Here is a 26,661-nt window from a genome sequence, read left to right as displayed (position 1 = left end):
AGTTGCATTTTTGGCATCTTTCCTGCTTAATGCAGGTGGGTTTTTTCTTATTTAATGTCCCATACTAAATTTTGACTTTTCTCATGTGTTCTAGTACCAGTTTTACGGTACTGTAACTGACGCTTGCTTTATGGGTCATGTAAGTTGTGTGATTTATTTCAATGAATTAGCTTGTTTGTTTCAACGAACCCTTTAAACCCTGATTATTTTTTCGTGTGCGTTGTTTTTTAAAGTCTCAAGTATTTGCAGAAAAACGAAAATACCATATCATGTTATGTTATCCCTAGATGCGTATGTCGCTTTCCTCAGCGATCAAATAGGTTCGAAAGAATCGTTTAAAAGAACCGATTCGTTTGTGGATCATCAGACATCACTGTAGGATGGACCTCTGAACAGACCGCAGTTAACAGGGGGTCTTTAGCAGATCTTTGGGCTCATGACATCGGCAACAGACATGGCACAAGATGGAACGGAGGTCGTGGAAGAAACTGAACAAATGATAGACAAAATGGAGCCGGAGAATCCCATTTCGGCCGTGGATTCGAAAGAAATGCGGGCTGTGGTTCTGACGGGCTTTGGTGGTCTAAACAAACTCAAAGTCACCAAGAAACCCATGCCAGAGCCTCAGGAAGGAGAAGTCAAAATTCGCGTGAAAACATGGTAAATATATTCGTGTTAAATTGTGTCATAGCATTGATGCGTGATGAATGATGAGATAGAGCAGCAACACGTTGCAGCAGGAGGATGCGAGATTAACAGGTGTCCTCACCTAATGTACACATTATTGGTTTTAAAAGACTGTATTACAGATAAATAGTGGATGCAAGGCCTGTCAAGCGTAATGTAAACAATAGGAAAAATATTTAGAAATATTGTCTGTGCGCACATGCGCAGGTTTCTCTGCGGATATCATGTATTGCAGAGATTTAAAAGCCGCAAAAGCTTGATTTTTACTCTGTGATGCTTGAAGTATTGTATTAAATATGATGTGAAGAATTTAAATGGAAAAGCAGTGAGCTTTAATCTTGTTGCTTTTTGATGAGATTCACTGTTTTTCGATTTATTTATTGAATAAATTATAAATAATAAATATTTTTAAAGATACATAATTTCGCCTAATAATAAGGATTACATTCAGTAATCTCAGTTAATGGTCTTTTATGTTAGGCTATATACTATCGTTTATGATAAATTATATACTATTGCTCATAATGTCAAATATAGCCTACTATTTTAGTAGAATATAGACACTAACAGACACCAGGATTAAAAAAAATATTGTTCATTTGAACTTCATGTTCATATTTTTTAATATATATTTTTTAATATAATCGGTATAAAAGACAGAGAGGTTTTTCACTATATGTAATGTACATAGACTGCTTGACATTTACTAAGATCTGGATGCTGGTTTTTAATTTAACAGCGGCCTGAACTTTCTTGATCTAATGGTGCGTCAAGGAAATATTGATAATCCTCCTAAAACCCCCCTTGTGCCGGGATTTGAGTGTTCTGGGATTGTGGAAGCAATGGGGGAAAACACCAAAGGGTTTGAGGTATGTTTATGAAGGTTTTTGATGCTATTTTGCAGATAGAAATAGAAGTTAATACAAAACTGTTCATCTACATTCACATCTACATTGTTGCATGCTTTAGGTAAAAAATGGCATTTTAACATTTTATTATTTGCAAGAAAAGATAAGATAAGAGGTTAGTAATTCATGTTAATGAATTGGGAAATTGGGAAAAATCCTAGTAGGATTTACAGTACAATACTATTCTGATACATCATCAGCGGTGTAATCCAGGACCATGTTTAGGATCCAATGGCACAGTGTGACACCAAATCGAATACACTGTGATAACTGGTAAAATACTGTTAACACAACCACATGTAAATTGATAAGTTCAGCGTATAAGGAAATTGTTTTATCTCGTTGCAGATAGGTGACAGAGTTATGGCCTTTGTGAACTACAATGCCTGGGCTGAGGTTGTGTGCACGCCATTGGATTTCGTGTATAAGATCCCAGACGACATGACGTTCCCAGAGGCTGCTGCTTTCTCCATGAACTTTGTGGCTGCGTACATGATGTTGTTTGAAGTGGCCAATCTCAGGGAGGGAATGTCTGTGTTAGTTCACTCAGCAGGAGGTGGGGTGGTAAGTCTGTGTTGCTTTCAGGGTCTTTAATACGTCTTATTAAAGTTTGTGTTTTTCATCGCAAAGTACTGAAAAAAGCTTAATCATAGGTATTTTGCACAGGCATTCGTCTGAATTTAATTTCAGGTTGTCAACAATTTGCTAATCAATCGTGTATTTTTACTCTTAGGGTCAGGCTGTGGCTCAGCTGTGTTCCACCCTCCCCAACGTCACTGTGTTTGGAACCGCCTCTCCCTTCAAACATGAAGCCATAAAGCACTCTGTGACGCATCTCTTTGACAGAAACATTGACTATGTTCCAGAAGTTAAAAAGTAAGGATCGAAAAGCATGCATGCTGGATTTGACATCAACTAGATGTAGGACCAGAAAAGACAGATGTGTCTGTGAGCAGGACTGCTCATGAGCATCTGTACTCATTAGAACGATGGAAATCAAAGAGTGAGTCATACCGGGAGGCCAGAGCAGGTCTGAGAAAGCAGACGTCACTAGATGCTTCCTCTAAAACCGTTTGGCTGTGGTCCCCATAGCAACACCCCGCAGATGGATAGAGAGTAGAGAGAGGGACCGGCTCTATTTGAGAGTTGATCAGCCAAAGACATAAACAAGTGAAGCAGCATGCCAGCTCAGAACAGTTACTCAAAGCGAATTAGAATTGGTACAAAGTGGTACTGAGAGTTTGTAACAATGTCTTACTTTATTTATTACTTTTTCATGTAACGTGAATTTAACATTTTGTTAATAGAAATTCATGTGGAGTATTGGAGAAGAGATTAAAATTCTTTATACTATGGTTCCACATTCCTCTCAGGATCAGCGGCAGAGCTAAATTAAATTGGTCTCAAGTTTGTCACTCAATAGACAGAATCCATGCATCACAAGAAGCTTGTAGGCAGTCCATGAGCATTGGCGTTCATGACATTCCTATCATTCCCTCTAGTTGTACTTGACAAGGCCAGTTTTAAATAGTAAAGCTATTGAATAAGTTTATAAACAGAAGTTGCCAGAACATTGGGTAAAAATTGTGATGACAACTTTTCTTTTCTCTTGTAGGATATCTCCAGAAGGAGTAGATATTGTATTAGACTGTTTGTGTGGAGAGAATACTGGAAAAGGTCTGGCTTTGCTCAAGCCAATGGGAACCTACATCCTGTATGGTTGGTAGTACGCTGATTATTTTATTATAATCAAAGTTATTAACTCTAAAATATCACCAAATCACATTAAGTGCCCCCAAAATTAAGATTCTTTCATCATTTACTCACCCTCATGTTATTCCAAACATGTAGGACTTCTTCAGAACACAAAATAAGATTGTTGATATAAGATGTTGGTAACCAAACAACATTGGCCTCTAATGATTACCATTGTATGGACACAAAGTCACCTGTGAAACATTTCTCTCACAATATCGTGAGTCATAATATACTTTAAGACAGAATCACATACAGGTTTGAATGGCAATCTGAACAAGAGCTTTTTATTACTCTTCTTAGAAAAGAAATAAACACATTATTAATGAAGCATATCAATTATTAAGCTTATTAACTTGTGCTCTACTCATAACAAATTTGTGTGTGTTTGGACATACCTCCAGGTTCATCAAACATGGTGACAGGAGAGACCAGAAGTTTCTTCAGCTTTGCCAAATCTGTAAGTGCTGTTGCATATCTTTTCTGTTCATAATTTACAAAGTTTCATAGTATAAATGTTTTTCCTTCAATGTGTTTGTTGTTGTTGTGTGGTTTGGGGCTCTGTTTTCTATAAAAACAATAACAAAGCAATATCTTTTTGCTCTTTGTGTCTCAGTGGTGGCAGGTCGAGAAGGTGAACCCTATCAAACTCTACGAGGAGAATAAGGTCATGGCTGGATTCTCTTTCCTGAACCTTCTATTCAAGCAGGGCGGATGGAGGCAGGTTAAGACAGCTGTAGAGAAACTTCTGTCCCTCTATGAACAGAAGAAGATTAAACCTATTGTAGATTCCTTATGGGCTCTTGAGGAGGTAAGAGGCAATGGCTTTGTATAGGTTTTCTTCTATATGATAATACTTGAAAATGTTTTCTTGGAAATATATAAAGATGCGTTAAAAAATGAGGAAAGCGAATACACAAAAAAGTTGTATAATAGAATTGATGCCTGTGTTAGGCACAATTTAAAAGTTTGGGGTCACTAAAATATTTCTTCAATCTTAACAATGTTATCATAATTGAATGTTCACAAAGATTTTTGTAGTTAATTAAAATAATTATTAAATAAATTTAAATTATTCAAATAAATAATTCAAATATAATTGTGCCAACATTCACTGTAAAACATTCCCTGTTAAATTACAGTAAACAACCGGCAGCTAGATTTGCCAGCACATAGTGTAATTTTACAACACACCGTAATCTGCAGCAACAGTTTATTACAGTAAAAGAGTAAACAAATGACAGTACTGTGCTGTAGAAAATATAATTTGCACAATATAATACTGTTGTTTGATATTATACTGCGATTTTAGTGTTCAAGTTTATTACTATAAAATGTTTATTTCTGTTAACTTTACTATGAACCTATGAACTAGATTGTGATCCTTACACTTTATCACTGCTAGAAACTGAGGATTTAAAAAAACACAGATAAAATCTGCTTGCAATAAATGGCTCGAACAAGATATGACTGGAAAAACATTACGATTTTATTAATGGTAATAACAGACCAAAAGGATTCATTAAATGACAGTTCACAGTATTTCAGCTTCATCGCTTTTATGTGCACAAGCTTCCATGTCTTCTCGGACACCTTTACCAGGCTGGCAAATTTGTTCCCCTCTCAGTGTTCACACTAGAGGGGTAGTTAATTAATCGCACTAAAAATAAGACAAAACCCATTGTACTCTATACCTTATCAGCATTATATTAATGTTGACAGCATTACATTTCTATTCTATGCCTATTCGTTTCACGTTGAGGCTGAAAACTGTGCATTCAGACAAACCACATTTAAAAGATGCATTAGGCAAAAAACTGTATGACATGCAAATGTGTTGTTGCAATGTGCTGATTTTCAAACTGCTTTTCAAACAGGCAAACAGCTGAAGAATTGGACAAAAGTAAAATACTGACAATCTTTAAGCTGCTCTTGAAAAAAATCTATAATGAGGCTGTCACAACACCACCTAAGTTTAGTGCAATAATTCCTAAACCAAATGATTAAATAGAGTCACATTCTTTGTTGACATTTTATAATAAATGAATGGATCACACATCTGTGACAGAGGACTCTGTCACCGGGTAGGAGGGCACTTATACTCCCACCTCTATTCAATTCTTTACATGTCTTTTCACACATTTACAGTTTTAGACGCTCTCTCAGGTGCACACAGGGATTTGAGCTATCGCTCTGGTTGTCATACATGCACACACAGCCGATGTTTTACATTTCTCCCAGACAAGCAACATATTCAATAAACACACGCAAGTACTAGATAAGTTTTAGGTACGCATCTTGATTTACTTAAATGATTACAAGTTTAGTTTTGTCATTGTGTTGTCAGCTATTTGTCATCTTTTCTGCCTGTTTGTGTTGCCGGTTGTTTTGTTGTGTCTTGTCTTCCGGGTCCAGCACTCTGTGGCTACAGCAAGCGGCTGGGCTAAACACAGGCGGAGTTTCGCAGGTCCTTAAATAGAGGTCCATTTGTGGGGTCGCTGGACTGTTTTGAGGCTAAATGTGTCTTGGGAAAGAAAGAGAAAAAGTACTTTATTGTTAGTATGTGAAACGCATAAAAAATAACGCAATTAAATATATTTGTTGTATGTGTTTAACGATATAACTTCTATTATATTAAAAATGTACTCATCTATACATACATGTTTGTAGCTGGTACAGATGTAAAAATCCCTGTTGGTTATCTGGTTTTTTTCAAGTGTGTGGAGCCTTTGCTTTATAAGGACGGTTCTCATTTTAAATGTGAAGGAGTTGTGTGCAACAGTGGAGCGAGAATTTTGTTGCAATACATTACCTTTTTATACTTGGAAAGGAAGGATTTGTCTTGGCCACGGTACTGTGTATATGGACTGAATATTGTTTTTTTTCCTGTTGCTTTTTGTAAATATTTTGGGTTCTTTTTAGGGACTCTTGGATACTGTAAATAGAAGTATTCCTTTGCAATAACGTGCTATGGTGGCTGCGCCATCATACATACAACAAGGCGTTGGAGATGTACATGGCCATGAAACGAGAGGGCTAACATCTATGAAGACCTGAAAAAGGCCCTGCTGGAGAGTTCAACATCTCCTATCATTTGGGTACTCTGGTATAGGAATTGTCTACAAAAGAATGGAAAATACCTTAAAACATTGTTCAGTTACAGGTAGACGATGAAACTTTTAAGCCCTTGTCTGCTTAAGTAAGTGGTGAAGAGGGAAAGGTTCTGTCACTTTGAGCGGAAGTCTATATTGTTTAAAATGCAGTCCTCTATGTTGTGTCTGATGGTGTTAAACGTCTTGTTGTACCTAAACTTTGTAGGTCTCTCATCTTACATCTTGCACATACTATACCCGGGGCAGGTCACCAAGCACACCAGAAAAATATCAACGAATCCGTTATCGGTTGTACTGGCCCCCTATGTTTTTTGATGTACTCACTTAGTGTTCCACATGCTCTGTCTGTCAAAAAATTGTGCTGTCTGCAGATCGGCCAGAGCTCCTCTGTATCCTCTACCGGTGATCTTCACTCCATTCAGAAGAATTATCATGGATGTAGTTGGAACGCTGGAATGGTGTAGTTCTGGGAATCAGTACATCTTGGTCTTCTGTGACTATGCCACCTGATATCCAGATGCTTTCCAGTTGAGCACAGTCACCACAGCCAAAGTAATCAGTTCTCTGATTCACCTCTTCTCCAGGGTTGGCATTGCTGTTGAAATCATTACAGCCAAGGCACTAATTTCACCTCTCACCACATGAAATTGCCCTATCGTCAGCTTGGTTTCAGCCACATTCAGACCACCCCATACCATCCACAGATGGACTTGTAGAACAGTTTAGCCAGACCCTTAAAAACATGTTGAGGAAATAAGTCAATGACACAAGGACTGGGACAAGTGGCTGCTGTTTCTACTCTTCACCTACCGTGAGGTGCCAGAAGCATCCATAGGTTACTCCCCCTTTGACCTGGTGTACAGTTGGTCTGTCCAGGGTCTGCTTGATCTCCTGAAAAGGAGCTGGGAATCGTCTGAATCCACCACTGAGAAAAAACTTAACATTTTTCAGTATGTGCTGCAGATGAGGGACGGACTTAAGGTATACCGGGAGCAGGCTGGTGAGAATCTTCAGAAAGCCCAGAAGCTGTGGTACGACCATGCGCCAGACATTGAGAATATCAGCCTGGACAGAGGGTGCTCCTGCTCTTATGAAGTGCAAACAAGCTACTGGCAAAAGTGGCACTTACATTGCTTTGTCCTATAAATTTTAGATAGGTATTTGCAATCCCCTGGGATCGAACCCACAACCTTGCGTTGTTAACACAATTCTCTTACCACTGAGCTTCAGGAAAGCAAAGTGGTATATCTCCACTTTGGACCTCTGTGAAGGCTACAGGCAGCTGCCACTGGAGGAGAAGTCCTAAGAATACACAGCATTCAGCGGCTGATGGACCATGAGCTCAGAGACTGCGAGGACTGTTGTGCTGCCTATCTGGATGATGTGGTCTTTTACAGCGACACCTGGGATAATCATCTAAGTCACCTGCACTGAGTCCTGAGGAAGACCACTGATGCTGGCTTAACATTGAATGTAGCAAAAAGCGACTGGGCAAAGCAAGAGACCCGTTACTTGGGTTTCCTGTTAGGAAACAGTAAAGTGTGCCCCCAATTGGATAAAGTTGAAGCGCCACGAAACTGCCCTAGACCATGTACTAAGAAGAAGGTTTATTTGCTCCTGGGGTTGGTAGGGTGGTACCTTATCCCACAATTCGCGAACATGGCAGAAGCTCTAAATAACCTAACCTCAAAGGTGGTGAAGAATCCTGTGCCCTGGATGGAAGACTGTGAACGGGCCTTCATACAGTTGGAAAAACATCTGTTTACATCTCCTGTGTTACAGTGCCCAGACTTCACTCAAAGGTTCCATTTACAATCTACAACAAAACACCAAGAAAAGAACAAAAATAACAGTATAGGTAATAGTATAGGCTCAAGAAAATTGACCTTCAGTTTAGATTTGAATAGCCTTACAGAGGACAAGGATCTCAAGTAGGGCGGCAGAGCATTCCATATTCTGGGCCCAACCACAGCAAAAGCCTGGTTGCCTCTAGATTTCAGGCGGGTCCTTGGCTGAGCCAGTGAGTAGTTGTCAGAAGACCTCAGACACCTGCCCGAGGTTTTCCAGTGCATTAGTACAGCCAGGTAAGAGGGAGCAAGACCATTAAGAGACTTAAAAATAAACAACAGTATCTTAAAATCAACTCTCAGACGAATCGGCAACCAGTTCATAGCCTTTAAAATAGGGTAATAGGATGAAATTTACGGCCTCCTGTTAAAAATCTGTCAGCTGCATTTTTCACCATTTGAAGCCTAGATAAAGAGGTCTGAGAGATACCAGCATATGAAGAATTACAGTAGTCCATCCCAGATTAAACAAAAGCAGGTGTGACTCTCCAAGTCTTTGGAGGACAGAAACGGTTTAACTCTTGCTAGCAGTTTCAGATGAAAGAAAATGGATTTATCTACTTTATTGGTATGTTTATCAAACTTTAATGCCGAATCCAGAGTAACTCTAAGACTTTTCACAGTAGGTTTAATAGATGAAAAAAGGTCACCCAGATTGCTAGCGCTTTTGACTTTACCCACCATGGGTCCAAACAACATGGCTACAGTTTTACTAGCATTAAGATGGAGGAAATTGTAGGCCATCCAAGACTGGCATGCAAAGAGTCCAAGCCCTTCTTATCCTTGTGCTTAAACAGTAGATACATTTGGTGTCATCCGCATAGAAATGGAAGGAAAATCCATGACTTAAAAAAATTGAAACCCAGGGGGAAAAGACGGAACATTGAGGCACCCCACAAGAAAGGGAGGCTGTAGAGGAAACAGCACTACCTATGCCAACTGAAAAGGTCCTGTCCGTCAAAAAAGATTTGAACCACTTGAGGGAATTACCACCAATGCCCACATAGTGCTCAAGACGAGACCATAAAATGGCATGATCAACTGTGTCAAATGCTGCACTTAGTTCCAGGAGCAGTAAAATAAGCAGTTGTGTGCTACATTAGAGCGAGTAATGTTGTTGCAATATATAACCTTTTTGTCTTGGAGAGAAAGGATATGTTTTATCTAACGTATCCGTTCTCATTTATTCATTTGCCATCTAATCGATCATGGAGTCAGCTTACAACCTGCTTCATCACAACATCAGACAATCGATTAGATTAGATTAGAAGAGAAAGGTTTGCAGTTTACTGTAAAAAGCTAATATACTGTATCTATGTTATTAGAGACGTAATTCGATAAATTGTACTAATAACAATGATTTTGATCAGTTTGCAGTTTTCTTGGTAATCAGACGAGTAGGAAGTCCTGTATGCAGCACGTGAATGAATTGTCTACTTTGAGTTGACATGGTCCCAGTCGGAGCAAATCCGTATACTTAAACCTTCTAATTAGTCCTTCTAACGTAATAAAATGAAATATCTTTAATGTTGAAACAATTGATGCTTCTTCGTGACTTTCCACAGAGTATTCCATTGAAAGTATCTAGAAAGGTACGTGTTCCTATATGTAATCATCTGCTGTGTGTGGGCTGTCAGTCTCTTTTCTTTGATTACAGCTGGTTATGTCGTTCTGTTCTTCCTACACTGCCAGAGACCCCCACCTCCATAAAAACACATCAGAGCGACACAGTCTGTGAGCAGCAATCAGCAGCGTTTTACACCGTTCACTTTCCATAGTCACAGTCTCATAACTGAGAGTTCACGTTAGCACATGAGAGTTCGTTGCATTGTTTAGGAAGTAACGGATGAATTTCTGTTTGATTAAACTGAGTAAAAAGTGGGAACCAAGCTTACGGTACAGTAGCTGCTGTAGGTGGTGGTTTCTATTTTTATTTATTTATTTTTTTAGCAAAATTTGCTTAAATTTTGTACAGTAAATGTGCTCTGTAAATATGTCTGACCGACTGGCTGTTTGATTGACTGCATTTTAAAAAGCTTTCATTATACAGTACAGATGGTATGATTACTATATGTTTTTGTCAAAGCTGGCTTTTTTCCATTTAATACTGTGATTCACTCCACCGCTTTCACACGTTTTTGATGTTTTCTTGCAGCTGTTTCTTGTGTTTATATCGCTGTTTATATAATCACTGATTGGTCGTGTCAGCTGTAAACGTTTTTGGGTTTATAATAAAAAATAATGTGGGTTATTTGGCTTTGGAGATTAGTTTGATGGCCTCCAGCATAAGTGCATATTGTTCACTGTTGCTAGTGTATGTATTAGCGCTGTTAACATGTAAAAGTGCCTGAGAAAGAGCATGGTTGTTTTGTTAAAGATGATCATAGGTTTTACTTTTTTTTTTAGAAATGTATTCTTTGATCTATTCTGTTTCACAACAAAAGTCTTTATTTTGGCTTTTTGATACTCTTTGTAAACGATTTTATTGAAGTCTCTGTTGGTGTGCATACAGTTTGGTGTCACTATGGCAGGTTTAATTCATTTGTTCTAAATTGTTTCATGTTCAAAAGAGTTTTTAAATACATGACCCTAATTGTGTGTTTTTGTAAACGCTAATTGAAAATAATTGCCAGCTTGTTATGCGACACACACCTGTAGTTCTGTTTGCCAGCTACAGAGCGCTGATCAAACACATGCGATAGAAGGATAGTATCGTTCTCCCTACTTGTCCTTACACGTGAGCAACCACATTGTGCTGCCTTTTGAGGCATCTAGTTTGATTTTGAAAAGGGGTTTTTTCTTTTATAGTTGAGCAGACCTGATTGAATTCTCAGCTGTGTTTTATTTAGGAGGAACATATGAGAAATGGATACGAATCGAACTTGAAAACTGGGTCATTCCAAAACTTAATGAACACTTTTTATTTATGTTGTATCTATATTATTTATATTACCATCTATTTATATTAGTCTCATGTAGCCAGACCTTTGGACTGAAGTCTGGAATCTCCATAGCAGCTTTCATTGGCCATATAATGTACTGCACAAGAGACCATCAGACTGACATGTAAAGTCACCAATCAAAGTTTGAAATTATAAGTCCCTACTAAATTGTTAATTAAATCTGTTAGATTACAGCTTCAAACTCTGATGTGTTTCCAATTTTGTGTGCCTTACGTATCAGACGTTCAGCCAGTGATTTGCGGGTGTGTTGTTTGAGACTGAGACTCATTTCATGTAGATTTGAGTTTATTGAATTAAAAACAAAAAAATCACTATATGATTTAAAGTAGCAATGAGGAGATTTTAGTGGCATCTAGTGATGAGGTTGTGAATTGCAACCAACCGCTCATTCCACCGCTCACCCCTCCCTTTCAAACTACTATGTCGGCTCTCACAGGACGAAAACGTTGCTGCGTTTTTCCTTCTTTGCAGAAGGAAATATCTCTACGAAACACGTTCTGTAGAACAGTTTGACCGTTTAGGGCTACTGTAGAAACAACAAGGCGAATTACATGTAAGGTGACCTGTGGTGTATGTAGATTAGAGATGCGCGGATCAGCTCAAATGTCACCTTATTCAGCTGCTTCAAACAAAACATCCACCCGCCACCCACACGCAGCTATAATTTTCTCTTATCTAGATATCTGCATCCAACCTTTACCCAATTATCACATAATTCAATATAATTCTTCGTTTTAAGCGTGATCAGTTTTTAATAGTAGCTAAATAATAAGTTTAACTAAGGCTGCTTTTAAATCAACTCTTTTATTTTTATAAAACAAAGTTTACCAGTTTTAAGTAGCACAGGAACATTTTAAGTAATCGCCAAAAATACATTGTAGGGTAAATATAACCGATTTTTCTTTTTACCCAAAATCATTAGGATAGTAAGTAAGCATCATGTTCCATGAAGATATTTGATATCTACCGTAATTGTATAAAAACATTCTTTTTGTGATTGGATGGCCTGCTACAGTGCCTCAGATTGACAACTTCAAAGGCGATTTTCTCAATGTTTTGCTTTTTTTGTCCCACCAGATAGTGTCTTATCCTTACAAACCAAATATCAATTGAAAGCTTATTTCTTCAGCTTTCAGATGATGTGAATTTTTTTTAAAAATTTACACTTATGACTGATTTTGTCATCCAGGGTCACATTTCTGCTTTAAGAATCCCTGTCCCATCCTCGCGACGCACTGAAAGTCTGCAAATTATTCTGCCTGATGGAATTGCATTTAAAACACGTTGATATTTTAGAGAATTTAGTTATTGTTTGCATAACTTACTCATCTTATCCACCCGCAATTAATCATAATGTACTTTTTTATTATCGCACCTGCCCGACCCGCGGACTATCCGTCACGACTGCAGATATGACCACAATCCGCTAACGAAGATAGAAGTAGCTCATTCTAAGATAATAAAAACATAACGCTTCATTATGTTAGGTCTTTATACACCTCTGAAGATTTAGTCATATATACTTAATTGCATTTCTGTCAATAGTTCCTCCAAAAAATAACACAGTGGACCAAAATATCACATTTTATGTCAGGATGGTGTAATGCAGTTTGATTCTTTATCGACTGTCAGGTGATTACAACCCACCCTTTGTTCTTAAAAACGTGTGTGTGGTCCCAACCACCTGACTGAGCTCACACTTCCCACAGAAAACAGTCACATTGTTAACAGGAGAAGAGGATTTAAAACGATTCAAAGAAAATGGCTGTAAGGGGTGGTCAAAATAAAAAAGGAGAGGAGAGGAAGATATAGAGGGATTTAAAGTATGAGCCAGGAATGTTTTTGTAATAAAAACAGGGGCGCCAAATGAGCGACCCGAGGACAGGCATCGGTAACATCTGCGCAGGGAGCTGCCGCGGGGAACAGAATCTCATTATTTGTTTACGGTTAAAGCTGCTGTCTCCCTGCTTTTCCTTTGCCATGATATGAAGATGACTTTCTTCATGTGAAATTGAGCAATTCCGAGCTCTCAGCAGGCTCATATTCATTTTGTTTTTAGTTTAGTATGAATGATGATAGCCTGCAGGGTGCTTTGCGGTGTATGTAATGCACATTCGGTTATCGCTTCTCTTATGATAAAGATTTCTATATGCGTATCTCACAAAACCTTTTAAAACATAATTATATTTGACCAAAAGTGACAATCAACCATGTTATTGAACTAATTGCATCATTCTTTTTTGACAACATTCATTTTTTGGGATCCTCTTTGATGGTAAAGAGCTCCATTCAATTTTCATGTGATCCGTCTAGTCTCACGTCATTGACCGCAACAAACCTCATTGGCCGCTCTCTGCTGCACCTGACAAAGGAACCACTGACATTTCTATCTCAATCACATGTGTGTGCATTGCGCTGTTGTCATGGTAACCAGGGGTCTGCACTGCTGCTGTTGTTGTTTGGTGACCTGTGAGAATTGTGACTTGGCAGATGCTTTGCTTCAGATACAAAGGCATGAAGATCAGCACTGACCTGAGACCTGTGGATAGTAGGCTCTGGCCAAATTGTCCCTCATATCGCATGGCTGAGTGCGATGTATTAAAAACACAGTGTCAAAGCCAATAATGCAAAATTAAGAAACTATTGTTTTCCAAAACAATCATGCAAGCATTCTTAAAACAAGATGGTTGTTTAAGCAAGAACTTTATTAACACTTTCTCTGCAATCAAGCCATAAATGCTTTTTTTTCTCAATTGAACATTATCTTGTTTTAATGATGTCAAAATTGGAAAACAAGAAAAAAACAGAGGAAGATTGTGATTCGTTTGAACATCCCTGCATGAGAAAAAAATGATGTACTCCTAAAGCACTTTTCACATTGCAATTGATAGAGCGACATGATTGTAAGTAATACTTATTCTATGAAGTATTCAAATGTAAAAGAGCCGATGTTTTGTGTTTCTTTAATTAAGTAATAAAAGAGAATGTAAAAGGAATACATATTTGTCCAAAAACAATAGCATTTTCATATTTAAAGGAACAAGCTGTGCCTAGTAGAACGATAACCTTAACAATCAGAACACAAAAAATAACTAAAATGACACGTATGCATATACAGTTGTGTTCAAAATTATTCAACCCCCAATGCTGTAAATGGTTTTAGGGAATTTAGTGTACATTTGTAATTGTATTCAGAATGAAATCCTACAAGGACTTCTTAAAGAACCATATGCAACTAAAATGACATCAATTTGTTTTGTAATACAGTAGTAAATGTTTCTTTTGTGAATTCTTCATTGACATAATTATTCAACCCCTTAAAGACTACCACTCTGAAGAACAGAGGTTCAATGAAGTGTTTTCAATCAGGTATTGAAAACACCTGTGGATATCAGGGAGCAGCAATAAAGCCTAATATGCACCAATTAGGCAGCTTTAAAATGACTGTGATACTCAGCTCCTTCTAGACATTTACTGGTGTGGTTACAAACATGGTGACGTCAAGAGAATGGTCCAGGAAGACAAGAGAACAGGTGATTACTCTTCACAGGAAGGGCAATGGCTGTAAGAAGATTGCAAAGATGTTAAACATACCAAGAGACACCATAGGAAGCATCATTCGCAAATTCAAGGCAAAGGGCACTGTTGAAACGCTACCTGGTCGTGGCAGAAAGAAGATGCTGACTTCAACTGCTGTGCGCTACCTGAAGCGTAGAGTGGAGAAAAGTCCCCGTGTGACTGCTGAGGAACTGAGAAAAGATTTGTCAGATGTGGGTACTGAAGTTTCTGCTCAGACAATATGGCGCACCCTTTGTAATGAAGGCCTCCATGCCAGAACTCCCAGGCGCACCCCCTTGCTGTCCCCAAAGAATAAGAAGAGTCGACTGCAGTATGCCAAAAGTCATGTGGACAAACCACAGAAGTTTTGGGATAGTGTTCTGTGGACTGATGAAACAAAATTAGAACTGTTTGGGCCCATGGATCAACGCTATATTTGGAGGAGGAAGAACAAGGCCTAATAAGAAAAGAACACCTTGCCTACTGTGAAGAATGGCGGGGGGTCAATCATGCTGTTTTGTTTCTGCAGGTACTGGAAAGCTTCAGCGTGTGCAAGGTACCATGAATTCTCTTCAGTACCAGGAGATATTGGATGACAATGTGATGCAGTCCGTCACAAACCTGAGGCTTGGAAGACGTTGGACCTTTCAACAGGACAATGATCCCAAGCATACCTCCAAGTCCACTAGAGCATGGTTGAAGATTAAAGGCTGGAACATTTTGAAGTGGCCATCGCAGTCACCAGACTTAAATCCGATTGAGAACCTCTGGTGGGACTTAAAGAAAGCAGTTGCAGTGCGCAAGTCTAAGAATGTGACTGAACTGGAGGCTTTTGCCCATGATGAATGGGGGAAGATACCCGTAGATCGCTGCAAGACACTTGTGTCAAGCTATGCTTCACGTTTAAAAGCTGTTATAACTGTAAAAGGATGTTGTACTAAGTACTAAGATTGAATGTCACTTGGGGGTTGAATAAAACTGATAATGATGTGAGCTCAGAAAAGACATTTGTGGTTATTTTATTATAAATGTTATGTTATATTTGTCTGACCTACACGTGCCTCTTTGATTTAATTGTAATGGATGACTGAATGATCATAATCAATGTCAAACCGACCAAAAAAATCAATTTCAGTGGGGGTTGAATAATTTTGAACACAACTGTAAATAAATAAGACGCCCAGACAGTTACATAATGTATGAATAAATAGATTCCCTTACTTTAAAATGATTCACATTTAAAGGCAGAGTAGATCATTTGGAAAATGCTAACGTTTGCCTGCTAGCATCGCAATCATACGATCCCTCCCTCCCGCAAATCACCATCCAAAGCCACGCCTCCTCCAAAACATACGAGCGCGTACATAGACCAGAAGCTGTTGGATCGGTTCCAGTGAAGTCATGTCACATTCACCGGTGAGAAAACATAACAGTACAAAGTGAGTTACATACATTACTACGATACCAAACATTGGGAACCTTCTCCCTCTCCGCCGTTGTCCCGCTGCCTGCACATCGCACAAGAGTGCGCTGATGATTTTTTGATCCTGTGCCTTTCACAGAAGATATATAATTATAAAAATACCAATGTTTCGCTTTAATTATTAATTGCTATCAGGATGTTAAGAGACTTCCAACAAGCATGACAAAAAACATTTCTGGACATGATTGCCCACTCAGCATTTAAGCATTAAATTATATGTCACTCTCATTATATACAATATAATATAAACTCTTTAGTGACAACAGACGACTGTAATTTGCTTTCAACTGACTAGTTTGCTGTTACATTACATTTTTGGCTGATCTATCCCTTTCACGATGTTGACTGTAGTAGATTGTTTATTTGTTGTTTCCTTACTTTCATGCTTAGTTAGGAAATGATTGATGCGACTGTTGTCTTCCTACTGGAGACTCTAAAGTTGTCACTATGCAGTTTGTAATTTAGTATTACACCCATCGCTGATATGTTTTTTCTTTACATTATTCAATCTATTTTCTCCCACACATACTGAGGTGTGTATGCCTGTTTTGAAGAGCTTTACCTTTCATTATGGCTTATGTTGTCTAGGAAGTGTAGTGTAAAGAATGAAGTGAGTTTGTGTGGATGAAGGACAGAGAATCTTTAGAGCTGAATTTTGAATATACTGTAGGTTTTTTATATTTGAAGATTTGTATATAACAACTTAAATTTATGTTGTGCTTTAAATCTTAATATTTAAAGGAGAAATACTACATGATTTAACGGTTGTTATTTTCCACAATATTTTGCCGTTAGATCTAATAATTATCCATATCAAGCCTCAAAACTAAAAAGCAAAGAGCTCAATTTCAAATGTTAAATTAAAGAACATTTTGTCAAAGAAATTTTTGTTGATCGATATGTTTTATTATAGCAAAGTGTCATTTTGAATAAAGGAGAAAATATTTAGCCTGTTCACCATTAGTAGCCCATCTCCTCTGAAAATACATAGGTACAATCTGGTGTATTTGATTCAGCCTCTGAATCAAAGATACAGTTTGAGTATTTATGTCCCTCAGTCGCTGCCTCGGCTCAAAACTTCCTTTTGTTAGCATGGGACAAAGACCTCACGGGACCTCACATCATTCTGCCCTTCATAAATGGATTAACAGCAGATCTCCAAGTCTCACGAGTCCGTACACACTTTCATTTGTTTCTAATCGCAGACTTCCAGAAAGCCCTTCAGATTCTTCTGTGCAGATCTCATGAGGACAGGCTGTACTGAGCAGTTGAAAGAAACGTTTGATTCTTTATAAAAAGATGTTTGCGGAGAACACTTTGATTCTCATTATTTGATAAACATGTAAAGCTCTCTGCTCTTATTTTCTCTTTATATGCTCTCCTTACGTTTGATCTTTGAGCGTCATAAGGGCTCTTATCACATATATGCAGATGATACCCAGTTTTTTTTGCCATTGGACTCTGGCAGTGATTCTGTTCCTTCATTGCTAGCCTGCTTAAAGGATATTAAAGACTGGATGGATGTAAATTTTCTCCAGCTGAATGAGAAAAAGTCAGAGGTGATCCTCTTAGGCTCAAAAGCACTGATCGATACTGTAATTACACTACTCTCCTGGGGCCCCTTCAGACAAATAACCACCCATATGTGACCCTGGACAACAAAACCAGTCTTATGAGTCAATTTTTCGAAACTGAGATTTTTACAACATCTGAAAGCTGAATAAATAAGATTTCTATTGATGTATGGGTTGTCAGGATCGGACAATATCTGGCCGACATACAACCGTTTAAAACTCTGGAATCTGAGAGTTCAAAAAAATCAAAATATTGAGAAAATTGCCTTTGAAGTTGTTAATCAGAGGCGCTGTAGCAGGCTGACCACTCATAAAAATTACGTTTTTATATATTTCGGGTAGGAAATTCACAAAATATCTTCATAGAACATGATCTTTACTTAATATCCTAATGATTTTTGGAATAAAAGAAAAATCGATAATTTTGACCCGTGCAATGTATTTCTGGCTTTTTCTTAAAATGTTCCCGTGCTACTTAAGGTTTTGTGGGTTATCTTTGTTTGCCTCTTGAAGTTTGATAAACAAGTAAACTAAACTGCGAAAGTTAAAATCGTTCTTTTCTTTCTGTGATTTGGAGACAGTTATTCATGCATTTATCACATCTCTTGATTACCGCAATGGCTTGTATGCTGGAATTAGTCAGTCATCACTCTCATGACTACAATTGGTACAAAACGGTGCAGCTCGATTTTTGACTGGGACAAAAAAGCAGGACCATATTTAGCCTATTCAGAGCCTCCCTCCACTGGTACCCAGTGAAGCAAAGAATTGATTTTAAGGTCTTAACAATTGTTTTTAAATCTTTACACGGACATCTCTTAGATCTTCAGACAAGCTATTGTTGAATGTCCCGAATTCTCGTTTGAGATCTATGCTTTAAACTCTGGAATACACCAATAACGTTCATAGCCTCTCCTACATTAACTACTATTATAACCTTTATTAAGACATTATTTTGTTCTCATGTTTATTTATTAGTAGGTTTTGATTTGGATTTTTTACTATACTAGGGGTTGTAGTTTGTGTTTTAGCATTTCTTTTTATGAAATATCTTGAAATGTATGTTGGATACTTGTTCTTACTTTAACTACTCATTTGACATGATTTGTTTTTATTAAGTATTTTGTAACTATTGCTATGTGAAGTTAACTTGACCTTGACCTATTTACTTTGATAAACCTAAATATTCGTGTAACAATTTGGCCTAATAACACTTCAATTTTTCAAGGCAAGGACTAAAAAAGTGAAGATTGAGTTACAGTATAAAAATAATTTGATGAAAATCTCGACCTCTGGATCTCTCTCTCTTCCCTCAATGCACACATTTTTGTCCTGAAACCGTTTCGTATCCCTTCAGGCAATCACATTAAGACTGTACCAACATCTACTAACATTGTAAACAGAAAGCGCACAACAACTGTTTTGTTTATGGCGTTTGAATGAGTGTGAGTAAATGATGACAATTTTTTTTTATTTCTTTATAGAATAATGTAGACTATTACAATCAAAACAATTAAAGCAGAACAACCAACCTGAGAAAGTCAGAGCCAGTTTGTGTTTATAAAATGAAAGGTACACTATCAAAATGAGAGATAAATTGTGCTCCAAATTTGTAACAGCACCAGACGCCACCTGGCACAGAATAGCCGGGCAGTTATCATCATAATATAGTATAATTTTAATTATAATGACAATGTCTGTATGCATTACAGTTCCAAGAATGCGTCTTTATTTAGGTTTTCCTTTGAATTAATTAATTTATCTACCTAAACTTTACTTTGGTTTAAAATGCTCAGACTGATCATATTATCAACTCTGCATTCTTAGTTTTAATTGTGTCTTTGCATCATTGTAACCAAAATTCCTTATTTTATTTGGTCAACCCTAACGTTTGCTGTATTTTTTATTAGATAAAAAAATCAAATCTTTCCTTGCTTTAGTTTTTTTGTGAGGCTTTGAGATGATATGTCTGCTGTATTCTGTGCCTCTGAAGGAGACCATTTCTTCACTGATGCTTTATATTGTCTCCATTCCTACATGACCACTGCTGTGGACTTATTCAAACACAATCAGGCCCTCCATACTTGCAATAGCTTTGAAATGAAACTGAATTTAAGGGATGTACTTGAGAAATGAACAGTGTTGTTTTCTGGGGATGAATGATGTTCTGAGGACATGCTGCTTGGTGAAAGAACAAGGAAGTTTAACTGATGTCTGTACCTAAAGCTATCACTCATACAATATGATGGAGAGAGCAGCAGATTTATATTAGAAACTAAACCCCAGTGTCCTTGCCATTAAATCAGTTTGTACTTTTTAAATAAAAATGTGGGTTGTGCACGATATGAGTGGTTGCCATGTCAGCACATATGGGACTGCTAAAGGTGTTTCGAGTGTTTTTTTTAGTATATTTCCTTGGCAGTGATGCTTACTGGTTCCTCCTTCAGTCTGAAAGTCTGGATTGTGTTTTCTGTACAGTTTATATTATGAGACTAACAGAATTATAGCACTTTTCTATGTAATAATCTGGCAAGATTTTTTATATCATTTATATTTTTAACCTCCGGACTGATGTATTTAAAGGATTGATAAAAACTTATTTACTGTGTCATGCTTTATGAATCCTATCCAGTTTGTTTTAACACTGTTAACAGTGGGCATGTTCCTATTCTCATGGTTTTACTAACAGCTGTTGTGTCATTTACTGATTCACACTGCTAAGGCAAGGCAAGGCAAGGCAATTTTATTTATATAGCACATTTCATACACAGTGGCAATTCAAAGTGCTTTACATAGAAGAAATTAAAATAATAAAAAGAAATAAGAGTAATTAAAACAGTTTATAAAAGTAAAATACAGTACAGTACAGACAGTCGGACGAACATTGGCAACAGTGCTCATTCATTAAATGCATAGCTAAACAGATGCGTTTTGAGTCTGGATTTGAAAGTGACTATTGTAGGAGCACATCTGATCTCCTCTGGAAGCTGGTTCCAGCTGCGGCTGGCATAATAGCTAAAAGCAGATTCGCCATGCTTTGAGTGAACCCTTGGTATTTCTAGCTGATATGATCCTAGTGATCTGAGTGATCTGTTGGGTTTATATTCATTGAGCATATCTGCAATGTATTGAGGTCCTAGGCCATTGAATGATTTATATACCAGTAATAATACTTTAAAATCAATCCTAAATTTAACTGGGAGCCAGTGTAAAGACCTGAGGACTGGTGTGATATGTTCATATTTTCTAGTTCTGCTCAGAATCCTGGCGGCAGCGTTCTGTATGAGCTGCAACTGTCTAATGGTCTTTTTGGGAAGGCCAGTGAGGAGTCCGTTACAGTAATCCACCCTGCTGGTGATGAAAGCATGAACAAGTTTCTCTAAGTCTTGTCTGGAAACAAAGCATCTAATTCTTGCAATATTTTTCAGATGGTAGTATGCTGATTTGGTTATTGCTTTGACATGACTACTGAAACTAAGGTCTGACTCTAGTGTCACACCAAGATTCCTGACTTGATTTTTAATTGTTTGACCCCTAGAGTGAAGGTATGCGTTCACCTTGAGAACTTCATCTTTGTTTCCAAATGCAATTGCTTCAGTTTTGTCTTTGTTTAATTGAAGAAAGTTTTGACACATCCAATTGTTGACTTCATCGATGCATTGGCACAGGGAGTCAATGGGGCTGTAATCGTTAGGCGATAGAGCTAAGTAGATCTGTGTGTCGTCTGCATAGCTGTGGTAAGCAATTTTGTTCTTTCTCATTATTTTGCTCATTGGGAGCATATACAGGTTGAACAGGATTGGCGCAAGAATTGAGCCTTGAGGGACTCCGCATGTCATGGATGTCCACTCAGACTTATGATCTCCTATACTCACATAATAACCTCTCCCATCTAAGTATGACCTGAACCATTTTAGGACTATCCCAGAAAGCCCCACCCAGTTTTCCAGCCTGTCAAGAAGTATGTTATGATCGACAGTGTCAAATGCAGCACTGAGGTCGAGTAGTATCAGCACTGATAATTTGCCTGAATCAGTATTTAAGCGAATATCGTTTATTATCTTTATGAGCGCTGTCTCTGTGCTGTGATGTGGTCGGAAACCAGATTGAAAATTGTCAAAGTATCCATTCGCGCATAAGAATTTATTCAGCTGATTGAAGACAACTTTTTCAATGATCTTGCCTATGAAAGGAAGATTTGAGATCGGTCTATAGCTGCTTAATATGGTCTTATCCAGATTGTTCTTTTTCAGGAGGGGCTTTACAACTGCAGTTTTCAGGGAGTTTGGAAAACTCCCAGAGAGAAGTGAGGCATTTACCACTTCTAGAAGATCTGCTTCTAAGCTGTTTAACACACTTTTGAAAAATGATGTGGGAAGGGTGTCAAGAGAACAGGTTGATGTTTTAAGGTGTTGTACGGTTTCTTCCAAAATTGTGCCATCAATTTCTTTGAAGTCAGACATAGTAACAACTTTCTCAGGTGGTTTGATTATCTGTCTAACCCCAGGGCAACTCAAGGATGTGCTGATCACCTTTCTGATATTATTGATTTTCTCACAGAAGAAAGAGGCAAACTCACTGCACTTGTTGTCTGAGAGCATTTCACTGGGAATCTGGTTTGGCGGGTTTGTCAGTCTCTCTACAGTAGCAAAAAGAGTGCGTGTGTTGTTTAAATTACTGTTTATAATATTTGAGAAGAAAGTCTGTCTAGCTTTGCCTAGTTCCATATTAAAAGCATGTAGGCTGTCTTTGTAGATGTTATAATGGACTACAAGTTTTGTCTTCCGCCATATGCGTTCTGCTTTTCTGCATTGTCTTTTCATATTTTGCACTGCTGTTGAGTTTCTCCAAGGTGCTTTTTGTCTGCCACTCTTCTTCCTGACTTTCACAGGAGCAATATCATCAATTACAGTTTTAACTTTTGAGTTAAAGGAATCAAGGAGAAAATCAACAGAGTCTGCAGATATGCTTGGTGTTAAGGATATAGCCTTCATAAATAGTACACTAGTGTTCTCATTTAAGCATCTCTTCTTGACAGACACAGACCTAGCTTCAGTGGCAGGAGAGATCAATATATCAAAGAAAATACAGAAATGATCAGACAGTGCTAAATCCTTGATAACAATCGATGAAATGTTTAGACCCTTACTGATAAGTAAATCTAGGGTGTGCCCACGATTGTGTGTGGGTGCATGTACATGCTGAGTAAGATCAAAAGTTTTTAAAACAGTATTGATTTCTTTTGCCATATTGGTTTCTGCATTATCTATGTGGATGTTAAAATCTCCAGCAATGGCAAAACAGTTAAACTCTGAGGTAATTGTCGATAACAGTTCTGTAAAGTCCTCAGCAAAGGCTGGAGAGTATTTTGGAGGCCTGTAAATAATGATAAGTAAAATGCGTGGAGCACCTTTTAACACAATACCCAGATATTCGAAAGACAAATAATTCCCAAATGATTTTTGCTTACATTGATAGATATCTTTAAAAAGAGCAGCTAGACCCCCACCTCTCTTAGCAGCTCTGCAAACACTCATAAAAGTAAAGTTAGGGGGGGCTGCTTCATTTAGGATTGTTGCACTGCAGCTGTCTTCTAGCCAGGTTTCATTCAGAAGCATAAAATCCAGATTGTTTGTGGTTATTAAGTCGTTGACTAGAAGTGATTTATTTTTAAGTGAGCGGATGTTAAGGAGTGCTAACTTAACAGTCTTACTTATCCCCACAGCAATATTAGTTCGACGTGTAATAGGCACCAGATTAGTTAGGTTTGCAGTACGGCTATTGAAGGCCTTAGACTTTCTAACCATTACTTCAAAAGACGTGGTCATGTACATCCCACACATAACCTGTAGAAACTCATAACACTGTCATATTGCACCATACGGTCCTGTTTACTTTTTCAGTTGTGTATGTAATGTGTAATGTGTAATGTGTACATATAACAGTAGTTTCATTGTCATGACAATAATGCAAATATAAAAATAGGACTAACATGCATTCATTCATTCAATTTATATAATATATTTTATCTTTGAATGTGTCAAGGTTTAGACAAACCACTGATTTCCACCTACTTTACAAACCACTAATTTCTACAGCTGCACTTTTCTTGGAAAAAGTGCCCATTTCCCTGAAATGTGGCTATAATTATTTATATTTATTTATATTTATATTATTTTTTTTATTAAAATAAAAGCAATCCTTTTTTTACTCCAAAAATGACAATGTACAGCATCTCAGTAAATCATCCAGCAGCAACATCAGTTCTTTTTGAACAGTATTATTATTCTCTCCGTGCGGCCCCCTTCAGTCCGTTATTGGTACTGCATCAACTCAAGACAAGGGTGTATGGAGCTGGCAAATCAATTGTGAGCGCAAGACCTGTATTTTGCTTAATGAGGTGAATGTTTTTCAATGCATGGGATGTGTTGATTCATGCTGTGTTAATTTGCAGGTGAAGGAGGCCATGCAGAGAATCCATGACAGAGGAAACATAGGGAAGCTCATTTTGGACGTGGAAAAGTCTCCCACGCCTTTGGTGAGTGAGTCACACCAAAACCTTTGCATTGAGACCTGTATTCTGTAAAACACTTCTACAACCAAAAATATTACATTGTGTGTGAAACAATGTTTATATCAACTATTGGTTTACGTATTGTACTCTAATTATTTGTGTTTCGTAATATCTTGTGTATTGATGACAACGCCCAAAAACTGACAGAGAGGAAATCTATATGAAGCACAAAAGCATGTTTGATTACTACTCCTTCCACCTATAGTAGGGACAAAATTACAGTAATTCAAGAATCAGATCAAATCATCACATCGGTTTCCATGGAGACGCATCCTAATGATGCTGTTCTCCAAGGAAACAATCTATGGAAATAATGGCCTTCGACAGCATTCCTTCATAAAATCTACATTAAATGTCTTCATTTGTTGAACTGCATATATTGAATATACATGACAGCATTGCATCGCTCAATGGTGTGGAGTTTTTATGCCTGGGGTCAGGCTTTCTGTTTGAAGACATTCATTATCTTCGCAATTAAATATATTAAATAGATTTGTCACTTACTTACGTGTGGATTCCATATTTTTTTTTCAGATGGCCAATGACAGCACAGAGACCAGTGAGGCAGGTGAGGAGGATGAAGAACATGAGGGAGATACAGATAACAAGGAGAGAATACCCTTCATTCAGTGAAGCTGATGTCCCAACCAGAGACTATCATGAACCCTGTGCTGTTGTAAAATGTGTGTTGCGTGATGTCTCTCTTTTTTGTCTGTATTTCAAATAGGTTGAAAACACTTACTGTGGTCCGTGTTTATTGTTCGACTGAAGTGCTATTCTTAGTGCAGTGTTAAAACGTTCCAGTGTTTTAGACCATAATGTTATTGTTAAATAGACTTTTTCTGGATGTTTTTGTGGCATCTCGGATGCTTATTCCGGCCTGTCAGTCAGTGAAGAGAAAAGCAACAGAATTAAAACTCACCAAGTGCCAAATGCAAGAGAAAATTGGCAAGCTCGTAAGTGGCCAGTAACTTTGTGATAATGCGAGAGCTGTTCGGCCGGTTTTGTTAATGTGCTGTTGTTAATGACGTGAGTATATTAAATCGAAACCAAGTTTATTCTTCAAGAATCAATGAGATACAAAATTAGTCTTTGTTTTTGTGTAAAATATGTTTACATTTATCCATTTCTTCATCAGAAAGTGTATCGCCTCCACACCCATAACCTTAGCACTATGCTTTACCTGGTACAGTACAGAGACACTGTGTAGTTTTTTATGAAAACAATGCAAAATAGGATTCATGACCGCTACATTTTCTTAGTCAATAGGCTCACAATTATCAAGTGTAGTTTTTATTAAACCCTGGTTGTAATTCTGGGTAAATATGGGTGTGAAATAACGTATGACCGTAAATGAGAGCATTAGTGCTAGCATTGTGTTTTTTGACTGAAAGATGAAAAGAAACTGGGAAAAGCTTTTTGTTGTAATTTGAGTGAATGCGCAGAGGAGGATTTTTCCCCCTGTTCTCTCTATTTTTGCGTCATGCTTCGTGTACCTCAAGTCATGACTCACAATACTTAAGCCTTTAAGATATTTAAATGACTCATAATCAGCTTGATGTCAAAGGCCCTCAAAATGTCTTATCTTAAAGGTCCAGTGTGGAATTGTGGTGAGGTTGCCAATTGCAACCAACTGCTCACTCCACTCCTCCACAGGTTTACAATGACATGAAAGTTAGTAAATATTGAACGATTGTTTTAGAGTCCTTCTTGAAGCACTTTGAAGTCAAGCACATCCTTATCCAACAACAACAACAATGCCTTTTGTTGCAACAGTGCCTTTGTTGCATACAGTATTTGCAGTGAAGGGGAGAAGATTTGTCAATATTTGTTTTACTTTATTAACATCAGACAATAATTTCAAGAGTAGCCATAATGATTTCAAATCCCTGTTTCAGGTCGAAATATACTCTAAAAAACAGCTCAAAATTAGCTGTTTTTGTGTGGTTCTGCATACATGTGGTAATATACTTTTCTGTTGGGTATTGTGGTGCTTGCACTGTTTTCTCAACAAATGTGTGACGTATTATCTACTCCAAACTCTGAGATAGATGCATTATATTACATTTTTTGTTGCTTTGGAAGAAATATATGGCGATTTGATGTTAAGCATAATGAAATTCATCTACACCCAAGAGGGATGAAAAAAAATGATTAAAATGGACCCCTACACATAAAAGTCTTGTTTTATTTGTTTGT

The 26,661-nt window shown here is 37.6% G+C and overlaps 1 protein-coding gene across 2 annotated transcripts; it reads left to right on the top strand.

The window, feature by feature from the left end:
- Positions 1 to 26,383, top strand: vat1l (vesicle amine transport 1-like). 2 transcript variants are annotated; one of them, XM_056757059.1, is made up of 10 exons: positions 7 to 35; positions 288 to 660; positions 1,427 to 1,556; positions 1,944 to 2,159; positions 2,329 to 2,471; positions 3,211 to 3,314; positions 3,755 to 3,810; positions 3,967 to 4,161; positions 24,343 to 24,426; positions 24,997 to 26,383. In XM_056757059.1, exons 2-10 carry the CDS (start codon positions 437 to 439, stop codon positions 25,093 to 25,095), a joined length of 1,251 nt encoding a protein of 416 aa, XP_056613037.1. In that variant the 5' UTR covers positions 7 to 35; positions 288 to 436; the 3' UTR covers positions 25,096 to 26,383. The 2 variants fall into 2 exon arrangements, with proteins under 2 accessions (XP_056613046.1, XP_056613037.1); XM_056757068.1 differs by lacking the exons at positions 24,343 to 24,426; positions 24,997 to 26,383 and adding an exon at positions 9,968 to 10,338 and having other exon boundaries at positions 1 to 35.
- Positions 26,384 to 26,661: the final 278 nt, after the last annotated feature.

Source organism: Triplophysa dalaica, chromosome 1, assembly GCF_015846415.1.
Source record: "Triplophysa dalaica isolate WHDGS20190420 chromosome 1, ASM1584641v1, whole genome shotgun sequence".
NCBI classification, from domain to species: domain Eukaryota; kingdom Metazoa; phylum Chordata; class Actinopteri; order Cypriniformes; family Nemacheilidae; genus Triplophysa; species Triplophysa dalaica.
This window is presented reverse-complemented; position numbering and strand designations above follow the sequence as displayed.